Source organism: Neolamprologus brichardi, chromosome 22, assembly GCF_056152115.1.
Source record: "Neolamprologus brichardi isolate AB-2024 chromosome 22, ASM5615211v1, whole genome shotgun sequence".
In the NCBI taxonomy this organism is placed as follows: domain Eukaryota; kingdom Metazoa; phylum Chordata; class Actinopteri; order Cichliformes; family Cichlidae; genus Neolamprologus; species Neolamprologus brichardi.
In genome coordinates this window covers 1,461,794-1,478,651 of record NC_142124.1, presented here as the reverse complement: position 1 = coordinate 1,478,651, position 16,858 = coordinate 1,461,794, and the positions used below count along the sequence as shown (strand labels likewise).

Here is a 16,858-nt window from a genome sequence, read left to right as displayed (position 1 = left end):
CTGACAGCTAAAGAACCAAATGGGACAGAAAAAAAAAAAAAGGAAAACACCAAGGTGCTCCCAAGTCAGCCAAGATATATAATGTCTCTCCTGTCCTGGGTCTCCTCTGGACACCCACATCTATGCTGATCTCACCTTGACCCACGACACCAACACCCTGGTAAAGAAGGCCCAGCAGTGGCTGCACCTCCACCTCAGGAGGTGCAACAGTTAAAAAATAGACTGGACAGAAATTAAAAAAACAACATTATTGATACTTTTTAATGTGAAATGTTGTCACACACTGACCTAAAAATTTAAAAAAGGGTTCATGAATTTCTAACTTTTATAACTAAAACTACTCTACAGGCTCCACTAATAATGAATTAAAAAAAACAATTTTTTCATGTCATACATACATTTCCTTTTGAGCTGCTTCTGTCCATAATACACAAACTTGCTCAGCCAATCGATGCACTCCTCCTCCAGGTATCCCTTGGTGTACTCTTTCAGCACCTGGACGCCGTCCCACTTCCTCTTGGTGGGTTCTGCCTCGGGAGTCGGAGCGACCCAGACTCCGTTTTTATCATCGAAGGACAGGAAGTCGTCTCCATCGTAGCTGTACATGTGCACGCCTCGGACAAACCTGAGCGTGCTGTTAGGCTGAGTTTCACCCTCACAGCCCACCATCCTCTGAAGAACGTGGAGGTCTGGAAGCAGGAGGGTGAAATAAATAAATAATGTTTAAATAAACATCAGAGGAGAAAATATGAACATAAATCAAATCATTAAAACCTTTTTAATTTAAACCAGTAAGCAGGAACAATTTGTTCCTGAGTTGAGGAACTTCAAGCTCAAACATTCCTCTACAGACAGTTTAGTTCATTTCATGCTTCGTTATTGATCATTCAGATTTCATGGATTTTACCTGAGTGATTAAATCATTAAAACAGCAAAGACTTACTGGCTGAGTCATTCTGCCTCATTCGCTCCATCAGGATGCCGATGTTGACCTTGAACCACTGCTGCTTGCTCTTGCGGGACTGTGTGCCTCTTTCCCAGTAATCAGCAGGTAAACGCTCTCTCATCCACTCCTGTCTGGGAACTGTTGCCTGATGCTCGCTGTCAAAGTAGTCGATCATCTTGTCGTCCAGCAAACCCATGGCTGTGAACTGGTGGATGCCCGGGAGGCCGACAGGTTTGGAGAGCGCCGTGTAGATGTAGGTGAGGGAGTGAGTGTCTGAAAGTCACACAGGAGGAAATGTTTTTATCCCACACAATTTCCTTCTCTCACCCCAACCAATCACAGCAGATGGCCCCGCCCCTCCCTGAGCCTGGTTCTGCTGGAGGTTTCTTCCTGTTAAAAGGGAGTTTTTCCTTCCCACTGTCGCCAAAGTGCTGCTCATAGGGGGTCATATGATTGTTGTGTTTTTCTCTGTATCTACTGTACAATATAAAGCACCTTGAGGCGACTGTTGTTGTGATTTGGAGCTATATAAATACAATTGAATTGAACTGTCAGAGGCCATAAGAAGATCATTTGCAACCTTCACTAAAGCTGTTTCTGTGCTGTGATGAGCTCTGAAACCTGACTGAAACTCTTCAAATAAGCCATTCCTCTGCAGATGATCTGTTAGCTGTTACAGACGGGACAGACATGGCTGGGGGATAGGAAAGGAAGAAAGATGAAGGAAAAGAAAAACAGACAGGAAGGAGGACAGTGAGAAAGGGCACTTAAAAAAAAAAAAATCCTGGATCACCCGCTGAGAGAAAAAGATAAAAGAAGCAAAAAAGAGAGCAACATAATAAACACAACACCATCACAATAATCTAGCTGGTGAGGGGAGATAGGCGTCCAAACTTTGGACGGCCTGAGATGTTCCCAGAGAGGTGGAGAGGTGAGTTATATTAGAAAGATTAGAAAGTGTGTTTGGATTGACAACAACTGTGATGACACATTATAACCTGTTATTAAAGTTCTGCCCCTGCTTTGATCAAATGTGGGTTACTGCTGGTTAGTTAGTGTGACTTCATACAAACCTGTGTGTTACACCAGTGGAAGAAGCTTTTCCTTCATCAGTCTTCTTGTTTCTTACTATAGGGGTGAACAGCTACACTAACACTTTCTGGCTCTATGCTGCCCCCCTGTGGTCACAGTTGTAGTCAGTGTTGGTATGAAATGTTTGAAAGCTTCAGCACCACAGACAGCTACAGGCAGCTCCACCCTCCTGTACCATGTCTGCAACCTGTAACTTCAGTGTGTTGATTTAAATAATGAAATAAACTCTGGCTGCACATCGTTCTGCTTTTCTTTAAAAACAAAAACAAAAACGGTTAAATAGTGTAAAATATGTAAATGTACAAACAAAATGTACAAAAGTTAGTGGTCCCAGAATAACTACAACTTTAAATAATTATAATCATAGCGAAGTTTGGCCTGATGGTGGCAGTAATGGAAACATTAGAGTACCACCATCATCAGTTTAAATTTACCACATTTGATTTGAAGAACACTCAAGGACACTGTACACAGCAGAATAATAAAAGCAACATAAAAGCAGGCAGTTTACACAATCATAAAGTCATAAGGCATAAAACTAATTTAACATAGCAGAGTGGAGAGGTTATGTGGGATAAGCTATTTTGAACGAGTGCGTTTTTGTCTAGACTTAAAGAGAGAAAAGGAAGTGATATTTCTTAAATCAGGAGGTCGAGAATTCCAGAGTTGAGGAGCAGCTGAAAGCCACGGTGGCAAGACAGGGGGGAGAAAGAGAGAAAGAGAAGAAGATCTAAGACACCGAGATGGGATCATCATCAGAGATAGATGATGAACAGCCTTAAATGTATACAGAAGTTGTTAGGTTTAATGTATGTGTTGTAGGTTGCCATTTAAAAAGCTAGAATGCTTCTGTTTGCTATCTATGTAACCTACGCATACGACTACGTGCACGACATTGATAAGGGGAACAAGCAGCCTTGAGAAGAACAGATTCTACCAACAACAATCTGGGAGAGCTGCACTCCCATCATATAACCACACACATGATTGCACAGCACAATCACACTTTGCAACCAGAATACAGCAACAAGCTTTATGAATATTAATGTGTGTAACCAATAAAAAAACATGCAGGGAGAAAGCAAGTTGAAGTGGGTTGGAAACGACAAAGCTGCTGCAGGACAGGAGTGATGTGATGGATGGAAGGGGTCCTGGTGATGATACGAGCCACAGAGTTCTGGACACATTAAAGCTTATTAATGGATTTTTGAGTAAGACCAAAAAGAAGTGAATTACAGTAATCGATCCGAGCAGTAACAACGCTGTGAACAAGAACGGCAGCGGCGTGTGGAGTGAGAAAAGGACGGAGACGATTAATGTTGCACAATTAAAAATATACAGACTGAGTAACATTATTAATGTGTGAATTGAAAGATAGAGTACTGTCAAGGATGATACCCAAACTTTTCACAGAGGAAGAAACGGAGACCGGCAAGTTATTGATCGTAATAGAGAAACTGTTGGTCCTGGATAATGTTGATTTAGAGTCGACCAAGAGAAGCTCAGATTTGTTATTGTTGAGTTTAAGAAAAGTAGAAGAGAACCATGAATTTAGTTCAGCTAAGCAGAGGGTGAGGGAGGATGGGGGGAGAGCAGAATCAGGTTTAGTGGACAGATAAAGCTGGGTGTCATCAGCATAACAGTGAAACTGGATATTATATTTATGAAAAATGTGTCCAAGCGGAAGAAGGTAGATAATGAAAAGAAGGGGCCCCGGACAGATCCATGGGGCACGCCAGTGACCAGAGGAAAGGGCTGAGAAGTGAAGGATTTGAGTTGAATGAACTGAGTGTGATCAGACAGGTATGATTTAAACCAGGCTAGTGGAGTATGGGAGAGACCGATGGAGGCTAGCCTACTGAGGAGAACAGAGAAGAAATAGTGTCGAAAGCAGCGCTCAGATCGAGGAGAATAAGAATGGAAAGTAAACCGGAGTCAGCTGCCATAAGAAGATCATTGGTTATTTTTATAAGTGCTGTTTCAGTGCTGTGGGAGGGACGAAAACCAGACTGGAACTGTTTATACAGATTATTATTAGTTAAATGTGAGTGGAGTTGTGTGGCAACTATCTTCTCAGGAATATTTGAAAGGAATGGTAGATTGGAAATAGGACGGAAATGATCAAAATTACTGGGATGTAGACCAGTTTTTTTTTTCACTATTGGGGTGATGGCAGCAATTTTGAGGGAAGCAGGAACAGTTCAAGTTCAAGTTCAAATTTTATTCACCACATGCAGTGGCAGGTTGCCCTGCAGTGGAATGAACCCGCCCCCCGACCTTACACACACGACACAGACATCACATGGGGATACAAGTCAGAGAACGGTTGCATTACAGAAAAAAAACACTGAAATATACACTACAATGGGAAAGTACAAGAGGAAAAATAGAGACCTCTGCTCATGCTGGGCTACAGAGGACAGCACGAGAACAGGAAACAAAAAACTCCTCTGCACAGAATGCACATAAATGTCCACAGCACAACATTATGGAGCACGTGACCAGCAACAGGGTTGGGTAGGGGATAAGGAGTAATCCCAGGCAACACAGCAGCCATCCTGCCACTGCGCCGACTCTCCAGCGCGGGCCCAGACCCGCCTCGTGTTCCCAGGAGGCAACAAGCATCGAAGGCATTGGAAGGGGAGGGGGGATGTGTGAGTGCTTATCAGTGTAAGTGTATGTGTGTGCGTGTCCATAGTTCAGCTGAGACAGTGTCCTTCGCCCTGTCAGGCTAAGTAAACAGTCTACCAGCCAACCCAGGTGGCCTTGCATGGAATGGGAAGGAACAGACTAAACACCGTTGTTATCAGGGAGTTTTTGTTCAGCTCCAGCCTTGAGCCCACAGCTGGCGCCGAAGGGGTAGCCGCATCATAATGGTGATTTTTCTTTTACAAACAACTCATGAGAATTTCAAGCTGTTTTCAACACTCCAACACTGGTCTCTCAATCTCCCGTTGGATAGCTGCGAGTTTCTCCATGATGTTATTTACCTTTAACTCTGTGGTCTTTTCAGTCTTTTGCTCACAGAGCAGATTCTGAGACCTCACGACCGCAGCCAACTGATCCGCGATGTAATCCAGCTTCTGCCCAGAGGTGTTGTTCCGAGTGGATTCTTCCCTGATTTAATCCAATATACGCTCAGAGGTGTTATTCTGAGTATTCACTGCAGCCGTAAGCGCCTCCAAGGTCTTAACCATGCTGCACTCAGTGAGCCCTTTCTGAGAAGCCGCACCTCGTCCCGCCAGGCACACGATCCTCCATTTCTGCCACCCGTCCGTCGTGTACCCGGGTTCTCCCGAGCCCAGACTGGGAAAAGGGTGTCAATAGCATTCAGAGACCAGTTGATCAAATCCATAATTCTCTTTTAGGTTTTTAGACACAAACTGTGAGAGACTGATCCAGGGAAGTGAAATACACACGAGAAAAGAGAAGGACACGAGAGGCTAAGCAGGGAAGATAAGGGGAAGGAGGAGAGGAGAAAAGTGCAACCGCCGTTGCTGAGAGCCAAACGAGTTCCAGTGGTTAATGAAGAATAGATGATAGCAGATATGAGGGGAAGCAAAGAGGGCAGACATGCCTTGACCAAAACTGTAGGAATGGGGTCTCGCTGGCAAGTAGAAGGTTTCGACTTACAGATGAGATCTGAAATATCAGTAACAGCAGAAAAACAGTGTGATGGGAGAGGAATCACAAAGGAAGAGCTACAGGGAACATTGGAAACCAGGTATTGTGTGAATTTTCTCAATGAAAAATAACATCAGAGAATCACAGAAGGAAGATGAGTAAAGGTGAGCAGGTAAAAGATCTACTGACCTGAAAGAAGAGTTGGACAGTGAAAACAGTATCTTGGTTAAGTCATCATTTGAACAGATAATGGTGGAGCAGTAAGCAGAAGCTTTTGCTGAGCAAATAAAATGTATTTATTTTCTGCTTTATGCTCACACATTCAGATTTTTCCCTCAGTGGTTTCATTCGTGTAAACATTGGATGTTTAAACATCTCTAATTAGGAAAACAGCTGAAACTAAAGTGTGTGTTTCCTTAAACGACGTCACTTCCAACCTGTTCCAAGATTTCTCTGCCTGCCCACTAACAGCAGTTGGTAAGAAGATTTTTACCCAGAACGAAAATGAAAACCAGAGAGCAGAAAAGTAAAAAAAACAAAAACAATGGTGGGGTTGGCCCGGAAGCAGAGAGGAGAAGAGGGTCAGAACATGTGGACAGTATGAAAATGGAGGAGGTGAAAGAACTTCTCTGGAGGACGGACGTGTTGTTAACAGTGGCAGCTTTGAAGATTGGCTGCAAAGGCAGAGTTTCTCTGGAGACTTGGAGGCAGACAGGAGCCCTCCTGGGGCCTGGCTGGATAACTCAGAGGTCTCAGACAAATAGAAAGGAAAATCGTTAGGCTCGCTGGCTCTGGTTATACAGGGATACCCGGCTGGGGTGCACTCACTGGGGCAGTGTGTCCACGCTCAAACTCCAACCAGTTACTGGGGATGCCCCTGGTGGAGCAGTCCCTGAGCTGGAACTGGTTTCATTATGGGACCTCTCACCTCTGACAGACCTAGCAGCAGCATCAAGGTTTGAAGGCTGCCTGACTCAGACTGGGCTTGGATGCTGGATGGCTCAGGTTACAGGGAGACACACTTCCACAGCCACCTCCTCCAGCTTATCCAAGGGAATATCAAGGCGTTCCCAGGCCAGCCAAGAGATCTAATTTCTCCAGCTTGTTCTGGGTCTATCCAGTGATTCTACTATAGAAGCATGAACAGGTGGAGACGGAGGCTGCAGCCTGACTGCTCATCAGTTACCTGCTGAAGTTCAGGGTCTGGCTGCTGGGCTAGTTATGGTGTTCTTTTTTTTTTTTTTTTTTTTTGCCTGTCCCGTTTGGTTCTTTTGCCATCAGAATTATTGTCTAAAGGCGAAGAAAGATGCCCAACGGATTTACTTTACTAAATGCACCATCCCAGCTTTGCCGTATTGGTCTATTTGATTCACCTTTTATTGTTTATTTTATTTTCACTTGCTGAATATGGGACAGACTTGACTGGGAGAAAGAAAGAGGGAAAGAAAAACAACTGAGAAGAGGGACGGGGGAGAAGGGCAAAAAACAAAAACCAACAGAATAAGCAGACAAAAAATAAATGAATAAATAAATAAATAAATATATCGATCACCTGGATCACCTGTTGACAAAGAGAAAAGAAAACAAGCAGAAGAAAACGAGAGTAATAGAATAAACAACATCACAATGATATATGGGAATATGACAGTAAATACTAAATATTAAACATTATTGTGCCACACGTAGGATCGACAGCGCACAGTGTGCTTTGAGGTAGGAGCCAAAAAGGGTGTAGTTTGTGTGTGTGATCACCCGTGTGTACACCTGTGAGCATGGACGCGCTTGTTTTAAAAGGTTCCTTCGTATAATGATCTGCTAGAGGGTGTGGGGGGGCCACAGCTCCGTCCTCCAGGGCATGAAGCAGGTATGGAGGAGATCAAAACTCCAGACATCCAGAGGCCCTCAGAGCACAAGAGACCAAGGAAGACCAACAGAGGGGCAGCTGCGCCACTGTCCCAGAAAGAGCTGAGGAGTGTCCCAGATGAGGGGTCAGTCAGCAGCTGCGGAGCAGAAGCCAGGGGGGGTTGCAGTGACGTGCCCGTGAGCTCCGCCGGCAGCCACCGATGTCTGAGGGCGTCTGCCACCGGCAGGGGAAGTGGTGGGGGGAGATAGGCCTCCAAACCTTGGAGGGCCTGAGATGTCCCCAGAGAGGTGGCGTCTGATATCCAACCTGACATATAGACACAGACATACAGGCACACACAGATACAAACATCCATTCCCACCCTCATGCTCTCATATGCACTTACTCCACACTCAACCAACTTGGAGACAAACATAAAGAGACGCTGTACACACAATCACACTCCCCAAGCGTACTCTAAGAACCGGGTCTAGGTACCCTTGCCCCTGGTAAAATTGAGGCAGAGGCAGCCAGAAGGGGACAGAGGGGGACTTATACAGAGGGGGACTTATACATTGTTATCCAATGTATAAGTCAAATTATACACTGGAGCAGTAGGGTTAGGGTTAGGATACACTACAATACACACTCACGAGACACAGTTTGATTTTTCTAACATAAAGTTTGTATGAAGTTCACCTTATCAGGTGAAAATATTAAAGCCAGAACTTACAACATCAAAAACCTTTTTCCTTCATGTACAAGGTTTCCAAAAAAGTTTTATTTCAAATAAAACAAAACCAATACATTTGTTTGTAAAACAAATAATTACATTGATACTTGTAAAGTTTTTCCAAGAAAGTTTTATTTGATGTAACGGGTTTCCAAAAGATTTTTATTTCAAGTAACCAAACCAATACATTTGTTTGTAAAACCAATAATTACATTGTAAAGAGTTTCCAAAAAGGTTTTGACTGGCAACAACGCTCACCTGCTAAATCCAACAGAACACCACTGGGACCTTATGTTTCACTCCATCTGACTGTGCAGGAGCTCAGTGTTGGGTATGGTAAATGGTCTGTTTCATATTCAGTGCTTTTAGACTCTTCCTGGTTGTTGATGATTGTTTCTAAAGATGTTGTTGATGAGACTTTGCAGAAAGCAGCTTCACCTCTGATCACACACACAAACACACTTAACTCCACTCACTCACCTGGAGGATCAAGACTCAGGCTAATGATGCTGATGTGGTTGTTGCGCTGGGGATTTAGCAGGTGAGCTAAATCATGTGTAACATGTGAATTTCCCCAGTATGGCATTAATAAAGTCTGTGTCTATGCCAAACCTGAAGTTTAAACTCCTTTTTTAAATTTACCAACATTTCTGATTTGCAGCTAAGACTGTGACATGTTTTCACCATTTGCAAGCCAGAATAGTGATCACTCTTGAAGCCTGGTTGCTGCACAGTACTAGGACTACTAGCACTAGTTCTAGTACTACTGCTACTGCACAAAGCATATTGTTCAGGAATTTCACAAATTTGTTTAAGTCTAATGTGTTGGCTTACAGGTAAACTTGTTTTGGAGGTGGATAGGATAAAAACTTCCAGCATCACATAATGTTTTCCGATCAGTAGGTTTGGAGTAAAAAGAACTGGACATATATTTGTCTTTTTTGGGCTACTTTTATGTCAAGAAAGTTAACTTTTTTAGAACTGTGATCAGGGATAACACATAAACCCTTGAAAATGTGAATGTAAAAATTGTATAAACTCCAGAAAAGTGGCAACTGATGTGGCAAAAGTGCAGGCAATTTTTTTTTACTTAAGTAGAGGTACAGCTGTTAGTGTCAAAAACACTTGAGTAAAACGTTTGATAAAGTATCGGGTCAGAAATGTGCTCAAAGTGAGAAAGTCAAAGTAGTAACCTAACTGAACCGTGTGCTATAATAATAAAAAAAATTAAATAATATTAGTAGATAGGACTACAAACTTAGTGTGGTCATAAAAGGTACAAAGGCCTCAGAGGCACATTTGGCAGCAAGGGTTAGAGCTCAGACACCTGGAGCCTGGAGGTTGGGGGGCTAACAACACTGACTGGTAAAAAAAAGTCTAACATCTAGGTGTTACATGGTGCTGCAGGTGATAAAGAGCCATAAACCATTGTTTAGAGGTTGTTGTGGAAGTTTTCCATTTAATAAAGCCTGCAGACAAGCGATGAACGGTAGCTAACATTCTTTAATCAAGACAACTTTGTTACCAGACCCCCACCACCTGTCTAACTGTTTGAATGGAGTATGAGGCAGACATGCTAAAACAGTGAGCTAAAAGCATTACCAATAAACAAAGTGATCAATACATAAATGAAAGAAATTCCTCTACAAGGTGATTGCCAGTTTGGTTGGGATTTTTAGAGACACAGAGAGTAACAGAGATCCTGTCCTGCATTACTTTAAAAAAAATAAAGGGGGGTTTCAGAGCTGTTGATATACGCAGCAGTGTTCATAGAGACATTAATTAACTCTGTTTTTGGCACTGAGTGTTACATTTGTGACAGTTTCAATAAAGCCTGCAAATTCTTGCATTTATACCGGACAGCAAAGAAAGATTAAATGCTACTTGTACTATGGAAAATCAGTTTCATAAAAGCTACATAAACAGAGATGAAGAAGACTGTGTTTGTAAAACTAGCGGAAACGTGTGAGAATTATAAGTTATAAGAATGTTTCTGCTATCGATACAATTTGTGTTGTTAATCCTGAATGTTTCACTGTGACAACATCATAAGAAGAAGGTCATTTTACACACACAAACACACGCACACACGCACGCACACACACACACGCGCACACACACACGCACACAAACACACGCACGCACACACGCACGCACACACACACGCGCACACACACACGCACACAAACACACGCACGCACACACGCACGCACACACACACGCGCACACACACACAAACGCACATTTGGAAAATCACAGTTTGACCATAAAAATTCCCAGAATAATTAGTATTTGAGATTGCTGAAGCAACATCACTAAAGAAAAATATCCTTGCATGTCACTTTCATTTGAAAATCTAAAGTTTTTTTTATGTAAAACATAAAAACAACAAAAACTTTAGATGTTACAGATGTCCTGATGAATTTTGTGAATATCTAGATCATTGGTGTTTGGATTTGAGGGTCAACAGGGCGAAACACTGAGGCTGGGTATTAGAAATACAACATGGTAACATGAGACATGTTAACTCTGAGAACTCTAACATTTAGTTTAATGTGTGAGAGGTAAATGCATAACAGAAGCTAAACAGGAGTTGCTTGTCTCTAGATTAGTTGAAATAAATTGAAAATAAACTGATTTGAACAGGTTTGATGCATTATACAAAAAAGAAAAAGGCTCATGACATAGTTCACACGATCTAAGCAAGAGTAACTTGGAATCTCAAATGTTAAAGTACACTTACTGATTGTACTTTTACTACATGAGCTAATGCAGATGCTCTAAAAGCACGCTGACTGAAAAAGAAGCACACACTTGGAGAAACTGTGCTGTAACTTCTCATACTGTGAAGTTTTCTGACAAAAGTGAATTGAAAACTTATGCTTTACAGCTTACTAAGGGGTCCTGTGATGGGCCATGTGCAATTACACAAAAGAACAAGTTAAATTTCACCATAACACTGACTGGAGAAAAGCCAGTTTGGTAATCTAATTGAGATTACAACTGTAATCAGTAAAATCAGTGCTGTGATAGTTAGTTTAAGATCAAAACCTGATTTAAAACACAGTCTAACATCAACATTCTTGCCCCTGAAAATAGGTCAGGATGGCCGAAAAATGTACTTAAAAATGAGATTTTCTTTTTGTTTCATTGGAACAGTAAAGTACATAACAAAGAAATGAGTGCACCTTTGTAGATATCACTGAAAAGGGTGTTTTTCATGTTTTACATAAAGACTTAGAGCTGCTAGTTTCCTAGTGGCATTTTCTCATTTGAACCATGGTGACTTAAAAGTTTAGCAGCGAGACATTTGTTTCCTTTGTCCCATCAAACATTTCTTTCAGACATCTGTGTTTATCAGAGCGATATGTGACTATTTTTTTATTGAATCACCAGAAAGTACACAAATACAAGATTAAATATTTTATTTATTTATCAAAGACACATAATTACACATTGATACAATGAACAAGGTGTCTATGAAAATTACACATGGTGTAAGAAAAACATTACAACATACAAATAAGTGTTTTAAGATAATCTGACATACTTTAAAAGCATAAGAATAAAAGTGTTTTTTAAAAAAATCATGTTCTTTGATGATCACATTATCACATTCTTTAAAGCATAACGTAGGGAGCAGAGTGTTCACAAAAAGTTTTATGATTACTTTTTCCACAGCACTTGTATGCCTCTTGCAAAACTATGTACTTTTCACCATAAGACACAATAACTCACGATTATCTAAGACCAGCCATGAAATGTCCGTCGCTTCATTACAATCATTTGTCCCCGCTGCTGCCCTCAGATCCAGATGCAGTCTTCTGTACTGGGGGGTAAAATGGCTCTTTTAGTGGTTCATAAAAAATATCTCAAAAAGCGATGTTAGTGCGGGGACCAGAAACACTGGGTTGCAGAGCAGTTGGTAAGGACTTGTATATTTCTGGAGAGTCTGCAAAAGCTGTCTTGCTCCTGCTCCTGATTGGATATGTGGAGCCCGGCTCTGATATCTCACTGGTGGCAGCTAAAGGTAGACACGCCTTGGAGGCGGAGTTGGTCTCGGGCGCAATCTTTCAAACGAGCCTCACGGCATTTCAGGCAACCTCAGGCCGGAAACAACATCCGGTCACTCGCGGTCAAAATCCACGCAGAGCTGGTGTTTCGCAGCGATCAGGTTAACACATCTGGCTTAAATCAGAGTCTAAAAATATAAAGAAAAACAAAAAGAGTTTTAAAACACGCAAACTAGCAAAATATCAAAGGAGCATAACATAACAATAACAAGATGATATGAGATACCTGATGAGGCCATGATAGGTGATGTAGACATGTAATGTATAAACTTTTACGGGAGTTAAAGTCGAGCTTATATATATTTTAAAGTGTACTGTACGTGGGATAGGCTCCAGCGCACCGCGCGAACCTGAAAAAAAGGATAAGCGGAAGCGAATGGATGGACGGATGGTGTATTGTACGTGTTACAAACCATTGTGATATTTTTTAAATGAAAGGATTGACAGAATGGTAAAAAGGAAAATGCAAAAATGTAGTTAGAGAGGAAGATTAACACTTACCGAATGATATGCACATAGGGAAAGCGACGGCAGTTGTTGTTGATCCCTGGTTCGTGGTTGTTGCGAGCTCGTTTCCCGCAGGCTCTTCTGCACTTTGGGCGTAGCGATGAGGCTCAAAACACCCCAATAAGACAAAGTAAAGGCGATCCGCGGTGTGACCAAAACCTTCACCCGCTTTTAGCTGGTAGAAATAGATTTTGTTCTCTCTAAGGCTGAAAGCATAGCCCCAAAGCCCACCGGTGTTGAGCCTGAATCTCTCCTCCATCATACCTGCAGCCGAATGGCTAACCGGGGTGCGAGGGGAGCCGCCCCTTTGTTATGTGATTGGCAACGGGGCGAAGTTTTTTAGAGAATTTTTTAGAAGAATTTTAGAGGTAGCTGGTAAGAGGGATCGTTTTGAAGAAAAAAGACTAAAACTACTGATTTTTCAGGACTTTTCCCCTGTTTTCGAAGGTTTTGGGAATAGAAGGGATACCTAACAAGGGTTTTTGGACGTGCGTTTTTGGAGAAAATGGAGGATTTTTTTAAGGAGTTTTGCTTTTCCTCCGTGGAGGATCGGGGGTGGGAGCCGCGGGGAGACAAAAGACTAAGGATTTTTTTCAGGATTTTTCCCCTGTTTTCGAATATAAGGTTTTTGGGAATAGAGGGTACCTATCGGGGTTTTTTGGAGAAAAGAGTTTTTTATGTTGGGAGCCGCGGTGCGTTTTTCGGGGATCGCCAGAGTTTTTTTTTTTTCACGATTCTGAGTTTTATTCTAAATCTCCTTGTTCGGATTAAACAAATGCATATAAATTGAAATAAAGTTTTGCCCCAAGGCATGCAGCCTGTATTTCTGGCCATACTGAACGTTACAAAAGCACAAGTTTAACTAAACAGTTTCACTATTTTACTATGTATTATTAACACGTTTTCACACATAAGCACGGAGCCCGAGACACACAAAGTCCGGAGACACAGACACACAGCCTCGGGCACACGCCCTCGCACACACGCTGAGCCACCACCAGATGGCGTTAATAAGCATAAAAAAAAATAAAAACTTTTTTTTTTTAATGGATTAAAAAATAAAAGAATGCTATTTGATATATAAGAAACTTAAATAATCAATTAGTTCTTTTTAGGGGGAAAAAGCAATGAGCTATGAACTAGCATATTTTTATGAATATTATATTTTATGAATATCATATTTTTATTACTTCCTTTATTACTTTATTACTTCATAGGGCCATATATCATTCTAGGGGTCACTCGGTTTGACATAAGGGGTATAATATCACTCTCTTACGGATTAAATAGCAAAGCCCGATACTTATGTACTGAAACCAACTACTTCTGCTTGTCAGCTTAAGTTAAAATGTTACATTTTTCCTCTGATTATTTTTTTTAGCATTTTTTTTACTGAGTTTGTTACAAATATTCAGGTTAAAAAATTATTTTTAATGAATTATGCTCACAAAGTCACATACTCTGTACAGTTTGCATCCTTTAGGACAAATAATTTGAAGCATTAATATTTCTTGTTCAATACTGAGCTGATAACACCTCTGTATGTTGTGACCAGGATGCAGCAGCAGACTGAACCTCGACTGAAACCTGCTCCATCATCTCATCTTTGTAGATGTCCATTTATAAAGCATCAACAACTCAAAGGTAAACATGATATTAGAAAATGTGTTAGTATATAAGGCCTTTAAAACAAATAAAAAATAAACAGCTGTCGGCAGAACTGTAGGACTGAACAACTTCAGATCCCGAGTGTGTGAGGACAGAGAAGGATCAGCTCTATTTCAGATTTGAGAGATACACTTTATATTTCAGTTTGTGATGATTCTGTTCTGTTTGTGATTACAGGAGCCGTCCTCAGATTCAGACCTCAGCACCACCCAGTGACAGCAGACAGATCCTCTTATATCTTCAATCTTTGCAGTAACTCCAGAATTAACTGAATGTGCTGTCAGTGAAAGCTGCAGCTGTTTTATTGATACATTTAAAGACAAAAAGTCAAAAGGATTAATCACCCCTGTAACTGTGTCACTATACATCAGCATTAACAGGACCTCAGTTTGGTGTTTCAGAAAACTGCTGATCTCAGACCTGCACAACTTCTGTTTTAAACACTGAATGTACTCAGCTACATGAAGAGCACGTGATGTTTTCTCTGACACAATTAAATAAAACCTGATTAAAGTCAAAGGTTGTTACTTGTATTTGAACTAAAACGTGTGATCTCGAATTCTTTCACTGTTTTTTGACAATAGTGTGTTATTTATCATAAAGTAATTCAGAGTCATTCATACCAGAGTAACCAGAGAGCACAACATATATTTAACTTTCTACAGGACTTAAAGCTGCACTACTGTATAGCTCTGTGTAAATAATCATTCTGTACATATGATAATTTTAAATCCTACAACTGTTTATAACTTGCATAGTTCACATTTCTGTATAGCTGTATATCTCAGATTTCTGTATAGTTTTTTATTTCATATTTATATCCTGTTCATAGCCTGTACATAGCTTGTACTCACTACAGCCTTTACATACTTATAGTTATAGCATATTCATAACATACTTCATACCGTGTACATTATAACATACCATAATAGACCCATTTCTGTAATATACTTACATATCTATATTATTGCTAATATATATTGTAATATATCTATATCATGGCTAAAGCACTTCTGGATGGATGCAAACTGCATTTCGTTGCCCTGTACCTGTGCATGTGCAATGACAATAAAGTTGAATTCTATTCTATTCTATTATGTAAAAGTCCAGACCCTCTGAGGATTATCTGAGTACTTCTAACATTACACAAAGCAAAGGTCTCCATCAGTGTTCATGAAATGCTGGGTTTATCCTTCTTGTGAGGGAGCTGCTGGTGAAGATCACGAGCCCTGCTTGATCCCGGCGATGAGTTTCAGTCTTCCTGGTGTTTCTGAAATGATGCCTCTCACTGTGGGTCAACAGAACATCTGGCACAGGACAGCTGTAATGAAAGAAATTGAAGAAGTTTTGAAAAAAAAAATCTTGGAAATGCCCTATATGTGAGAAGCAGATTTTGTATTTACTTTTCTTTTGCCAATCAAGATAACTAAAAGTATAATTTTCACCATACAATAACTAACCTTGTCATCTCCTGCACTGTCTGTTTTGGGCTCTGGGCTTGTCCTTCCCAGCGCTCATGAGACTGCTTTGCTGCACTGTGGTATGAGGTGCTAACCTGATGACAGTGTTGGGAAGGTTAATTTTAAAATGTATTCCACCAAAGATTATAGAAGTAATGTATTCTGAATACTTTACAACTACATGAATGTACTATTGCTGTGTGATTTATTACTATTACTGAAGGCTACTCGCCATACCAACACCAACTAGATGTTTAAATCTTAATATAAATGAGTAACAGTAGGTGGACATTAGGTAAGGCTGCACTTTTTGAAGGGATCTCGTGTAGAAAACTATTCCGCGCGTATATAAAACAGGTCAGCGGCTCCGAACCGTAGTAAAGGGACCTCTGGCTAATACGTCGAGTTCGTGTCGGGCTCGTAGCTGAAAACTAGCTTTACTTTGTTGTCTGGGTCAACTTTGCTAGCGAGAGACAGAGAGAGGCGTTGAAAGGCTGCTCCAACAGAACTTATTGTTTCAGAGGAAAACACGAACACGGTGTACAGTCGAGTCTTAATAGCTTACTTACAGCTGGGCTCGTCAGGCTCTCTTCTTGGCTGCAGTGGTTATTATAATATTTACATGCTTCCAGCTCCCGTTTCTGCTCCGTGACAGCTCGTACTTTTCCTTTTTCTCCCTCCCTCGCTCACAGACACATAACGGGTATGGCAGTCCATTCTCCCTGCAGCACGGACTACACTGCCCATGAGGCTACATTGTTTAGGGCGATGCCTGTAACACTCTGCTATTGCCTTCATATTAAATCATTTTTGTATAATAATTTTTAGAGGCTCTTATTGCGTGTTTTGTTTGGGTTTCCACCGGCGTGGAATTACAAAAAATAGAGAGACCATAGCCGAACATATGAAACA

General features: G+C 41.1%; 1 protein-coding gene across 1 annotated transcript; it reads right to left on the bottom strand.

Annotated features, from left to right (window-relative positions):
• Positions 1–295: 295 nt before the first annotated feature.
• LOC148096546 (major histocompatibility complex class I-related gene protein-like) lies at positions 296–5,299 on the bottom strand. The gene is made up of 4 exons (XM_087835459.1): positions 5,271–5,299; positions 5,064–5,155; positions 944–1,219; positions 296–689 (listed from the first exon to the last, which is right to left on the bottom strand). Exons 1-4 carry the CDS (start codon positions 5,297–5,299, stop codon positions 355–357), a joined length of 732 nt encoding a protein of 243 aa, XP_087691585.1. The 3' UTR covers positions 296–354.
• Between the last annotated feature and the right edge of the window lie 11,559 nt (positions 5,300–16,858).